Genomic DNA, 5,636 nt, shown 5'->3' with positions numbered 1-5,636 from the left:
CAGGAATACAGAAAGGCAGAGCACAATGGAACAGGTAGAGGCCGGGCCCTTAATGGCCAACAGCCTGGACACTTTTCAGGTATTTTTGAACAAACTTACTTTCAGTCAACAAGTAAATCCTAAATATTAGTCCACTGTCAGTCCCCTTAACACAAACATACGGGTCATACTCAAACAGGCCAGGGAGCAGCTTCCTGTTTACTCATATGGACAACAAAGTTTGTGTAACTGCAGTCATATACATATCAAGGAGCAACGCGGAGCCCAGAAGATCCCATGACTTCCAATCACCTAGATAACATCAAGGCAGAAATTGTTACTGGAATGGTAGCTATGTGGGCCATCAGTCCACTGAAACTATTTCTCCTGGCCACCATCTGATGATCCTCATTTTGATTCACCTTAACTCAAGCAACAAACTCAGCCATACTTTTTCTTTAACACTGTATTTGCTGGGAACACTAAAGATGGTAAGTCAGCATTCTAAGGAATCACATATCTATATCCTGATACAGAAGAAAACACTAAGTGATCTGCCTCAGAGCTATTCTGACTAAGGAAAATAACTGTTCCAAACTGTTCAGAAAACATATCCCTGGCAGGTTGCTGGAACAATTTAAAGTCTTTGAACTAATATTTTAATATGACTTTCACAAACACACACAAAAAAAATCACAACACGAAAGACTAGATACCTCTACAGCAACTGCTTACCTCTGATACGCAGCAAATTGAGCCCAAAGCTTCCCCACGGAAACCGTACGTTGTCAACCTTTCCAGGTCCTCAGAAGAGCTTATTTTTGAGGTGTAGTGTTTAATCGCCATAACTGGAACATCAGCAACCTCGATTCCATTGCCATTGTCTCTTACTTCTATTTTGTTAAACCCATAATTCTCCTAAAAAAGAACAAAACATAAACAGAACACTAAAACAACCAAATTAAGACACAGGCTTGAAGCAGCTATGGTTACAGCTGCCAGCCATCCAGACTGAAGTGGGAGTTTTGCTTATTTGGAGAAACCGATATACCATTAAATGTCTCTGTCTTAAAAAAAAAAAAGACAAATACAACATGTTAGGATAGTAGTGATGGTTTCTCTAATGAAATAATAGAATTCATACCCTGTGGCTTGGAAACAGCATGTTAACATAAAAATAGTAAAATTAAAATAGGAATTAAATAATTTTTTTAAAACTATGATGAAATTTCTAAAACCTAAGCTCAGAAAGAGTTCTATAACTCTATAAATACTTTTTCACCTCTCTTACCTATTTGCTATAAATTTTTTTTAATACCAAATCAGCAATTTGACCACAAATGCAGCCCTATATCCATTAAAGCCCGTAGGCTCTTCCTTAGAACTGTTTTCAATTTCAGTCTTGATTTCTGTGATTTCACTACTTCAGTAGTTTTCCAATCTCTATATTGTGTCTCAGTATACAAAAGGTGAAATTCTAATGGGGGCAAGGCATGAATGGGGATCGAAATAAGAAAGGTTGTAAAGGGGTACAATCCTTTAGAGAAATAAGTAAAGGTTTCTAGAGGCTCTTTTAAAACCAGGAAGCAAAGTTCAGTCTTTGTGATTTACCTCTACAGCTATGCAACACATATTTTACTGAATTCTCATTTCCACATGCCAATTCAATAAGCACCAGCATAAATAGAGTAAAACTCTGAAAATCCACATAATTAGGGCAGCTAAATGAAAGATGGAATTGAGGTTCTGTAACATCTCAGGTGCAGTAAACAAATGCTTCCTTCCAGCTACATCATAACCCGCACATGTAAGTTGCACCCAGAAGAATCACAAGCCAAGAGGAGAAAGTCAGAGCTGCAGAATCACTAACTAAACTTTTACAGGACCCTGCCTGCCTCTTTGAAAAGATGATGATGTACCTACAGAAGAATGTGCTGTAGTGTATAACATCTAGGTGACCTTAAAACTGGTTTTGCTTAGAAAGAATATCTTGAATGAGTGGCTACCACCACTGATGCTGAACAGAGCATGTGATGGTTGCTCACAGAAAGCTGATTCATTAAACAGAACTAACTTTGTTGTCCCATCTGAGTATACACTGAAAACAGTTATGAAAAAATATAACGTACTCTCAGGGATAATTCCTCGAATTAGAAAAACAATAATGCCATTTAAACCAAAAAGAGAGTATCTAAAAATATGATCTGTATTCACACACAATCTGCATTAGGAAACATCAAAAGCCTCTGAGGGAGGCACAGAACTATGTATATTTAATCAGCTGATACACGATAGAAATGCGGGTACACTTCACTTTCCATATTAATGAACAGTGCTAAAGTTATGTTCAGGTGAAAAACAATGCTTTTGCTAATATTCGAGTCAGTGTCCCTCTGGGAAGCAGACCAAAACCTAAGGAATACACCTCAACTGAACACAAAACCACATAAACAGGAAACCTTCTGCCCCGCTGCCGTATGCACTAATGAAGGGTTTGAGCATTTTACAATTTTACAAGTTTACATTTTTACATTACTAATTTTTACTTCCAGAGCACTCAACTGGCTATGAAAAGTGAGATTTATCTTCTTCAACTTGAATCAAAATGTTACACAAATTGTTATTTCTTCTCTAATATTATCCGGTTTTACTTGCACACTTTTTACTTAAAATACTACAGGGCTTAAACTTTGTATCCTGTAACACCTTCCACCATGCTAAAGCAACTAAATGCTACTGAGGTCATGATCCCATGAGATGTTTTCAGTTGCTCTACGAGATCACCGATGTCAAACCATACGGTTCAACTCCCTCCTCTTTTAGTCATGACTGCACAGTCCCATCTTTCTTTCAGCTACAACTCTGTTACCCACGATAACTCTACTGCCAATTCAGTTTACTAATCTGGCACAAATAATCCACTTTTCTTGCTGGTTTGCTTTTCTTTTACATTAGTAAGACCAATGGATCATGAGAGGCAGAAATGTCTAGCAATGCTGTGAGGATGGATGTAGGACTTTGCTCTTTAGGTGATGAGATGGATCAGGTATACAGTGGAACCTCACACCGAGCTAAACTTCCTCTGTGAAGGTTCTAAGGGTTAGAGCTCCCACTTCACACACTGAGAAAAAAGGTGAAGAAACGAGCGTCTGCCTTTTACAACAGCCATTTTGTGTAACAGCAGGAAATCTGAAGTAATATCACGTTATCTAAAGCTACACTATAAGCTGATGTTTTTCCCAGCACTGTGTAAAAGCTAGTGGATACATAGCGCAAAGACACTCAGCATCACCTACTGGAGTCTGATCAAGCAAGCAGTTAACAAGAATGAAACACAAGCCAAAGCTTCTCACTACAACTGACCACTGCTTCACAAGAACCATTCCACACACAGGCTAACTCCTGTCTGTCTGTCTCCAAAAAAGCTGTTCCTGTCTTTGTTCAGGCAAACAGTGTAACAAGTCTCAGAAAAACATCCTCTGTTTTACCATGTAACTGTGTACCGTTGTGCAAAGTGTAGGTTTTCTCTTCTCCTCTAGACCCACAAAAGAATAATCAGAAAAAACAGCAGTGACAGGGACAAAGAAACAAGCAGAAATATTTTTTCAGAAACTACCCTTGAGTGATAGGCCAACTTTTTAAAATACCTTATAAAAGGTAAATGTTACAAGTAGCTAGAGCTCACCACGCTAACTAGGGACCATGTGGTAATTTATATTACAAAACCACCTAGCATGGCCATCAAACTTTTCCATTGTTTTCATTTTCACCTTCCTGACAATATTTTGTACTGCGCATTAAATATGCCAGTCTAGCAATGAAACTTCAGTCCAACATCTTTTAAAACAAGCTATTAGTCAGAAAAAGTAATCTGTAGGTAGGAAAAGAAGTATTAAAGAAGTTGACAGTTCTTCCCCAAGACACACTCAGGAGCACAAACATGCCTTACTGTTACAGTGGGGCCTCAAAAACATGAATGGATTCTGAAGCATTTTTATTTGAGGTTAAAATACACGCACGTAAAATAAAATACACAACCTTCCATTCCCCAAACCATGACATCCTAAAAACTTTGCAGCCTAAACACTTCCATCTTATTTTACATCCAATCCTTTGTACGAGAAGGAAAGAGGACTCACCAGTTTAATATCAATATTTGTGGCACCAGCATCCAAGGAATTTTCTATCAGCTCCTTCACCACACTGACAACTGATGTAATCACCTGAGAACTTGAAAGCAGACGAATAGTCTCTGCTGGCAGTTGTTTCATAGTGGAATAAGATTCTGAGAAGCTGCACGGAAAGGTAACAGAAAAAGAATATAAGTTTATGCATTACAAGTACACATTTGCAAGCAGCAGTTTCACAGCAACCGTTTTAGTAGCCAAGCAGACACAATTAACAAGGCTCCAAGAAAAATCTTTGTGATTCATGTAGCCCAACACAAGGAAATCAACCACCGTTTTTCATGCATATGAGAAAGGGGGGAGAAAGAGCATTGCTAGACAGCACTTCAAGAACGGTTCAGACTCGGGTTTCTCCTCTCCGCAGCAGCACTCTTTACTGGGTTACGTTACACAAGATTATTTACATTGCAAGGTAAGCAATCCCAGCAGTCCTGGCTTCCCCATTGCTTCAGTCCAAGCTACCTGCTGGAGAACAAAGTGCACACCCAGTACGTGTCCCAGGGATGCATGAAACGTGTAGGAATGGAGAAAACCCAATTTCCTCCTGACACAGGAGGATGCGTGTTGTTGAAGACAGACCAACATTAATCACGTACATGCATTCAGGAAGGCAGGTTTCCCCACACATTCACGCATTATACAGCACTCCCGTGTCAAGTGCTTCATGATTAACGAATGACAAGCACCAGATCAGAGCTGGGTAACTTCACCAAAAACATGCTGACTGAGACAAGGGAGGGTCTTAAAACAGAAACGTTGCAGATCCCAAAGACAAATTTTCTATGAGGTGTGCCTGATGCAGGTGGTTTGGAAGAGGAACTATGTACCCTCCCTTCCCCGGACCCAAACTGCCAGGGTTTACAGAGCTGCCAGGTCCCCGAGGAACCTTCACGAGATCGCAGAGGGAGGACATGGGTGGTCAAACAACTGCGCTGGTCACAACTCAGGGGCACCTGCTGGGAGGGAAGAACCTCTGGCACTTGCTACCTATGGAAACGTACCCAGCCCCTGATTGCTTTCTTTCAGGCAAAAAAACTACCTATTTCAGCTCAAGCCACATTACTACTATAACTCTTAAATAACTGGACATACTATAATCCATGCTTGGTGGGAGGGCATAGTATTTTCTATGTTTGACCACCATCACTGGTGCAATCCTTTTACCCCTCTAAACAAAGCAGGGCACCGCAGCAACGGGGGCTCTCTAAATAGCTGTAATACTGCGTGCCCTCAGGCAAGCTGCGAAAAAAAACTCCTTAAACTCCGTAGCTGCAGCCTCACAGATTTCTGGAGCAGGACCCAAACGCCACCAACAGCCACCTTTCTTGAAGCCCACCAGAACTGTACTCCGGTAATTCTTCAGTTTCGGGGTCGCGGGCGTGGGGGTGACACGGGAGAAAAGCTGCAGATGAAGCCTGCCCTTGTGGTTACCAAAACCCACAGGGGCAGCCCCCAGTTCCCGCCTGTGCT

General features: G+C 40.8%; 1 protein-coding gene across 1 annotated transcript in view; it reads right to left on the bottom strand.

Moving 5' to 3' along the window:
• Positions 1 to 4,273, bottom strand: part of PMS1 (PMS1 postmeiotic segregation increased 1 (S. cerevisiae)) — a gene marked incomplete at its 3' end in the record, with an annotated part of 29,568 nt that extends 25,295 nt beyond the window's left edge. Inside the window, exons 1-2 of the mRNA XM_010145401.1 lie at positions 4,119 to 4,273; positions 715 to 897 (exon numbers count right to left, since the gene is read on the bottom strand). Of these exons, the coding sequence (XP_010143703.1) occupies positions 715 to 897; positions 4,119 to 4,250 (315 nt within the window). The remainder of the gene's footprint in view (positions 1 to 714; positions 898 to 4,118) is intronic.
• Positions 4,274 to 5,636: the final 1,363 nt, after the last annotated feature.

The sequence above is a fragment of the Buceros rhinoceros genome, unplaced genomic scaffold (genome assembly GCF_000710305.1).
Source record: "Buceros rhinoceros silvestris isolate BGI_N320 unplaced genomic scaffold, ASM71030v1 scaffold15741, whole genome shotgun sequence".
Classification (NCBI taxonomy): Eukaryota; Metazoa; Chordata; class Aves; order Bucerotiformes; family Bucerotidae; genus Buceros; species Buceros rhinoceros.
This window is presented reverse-complemented; position numbering and strand designations above follow the sequence as displayed.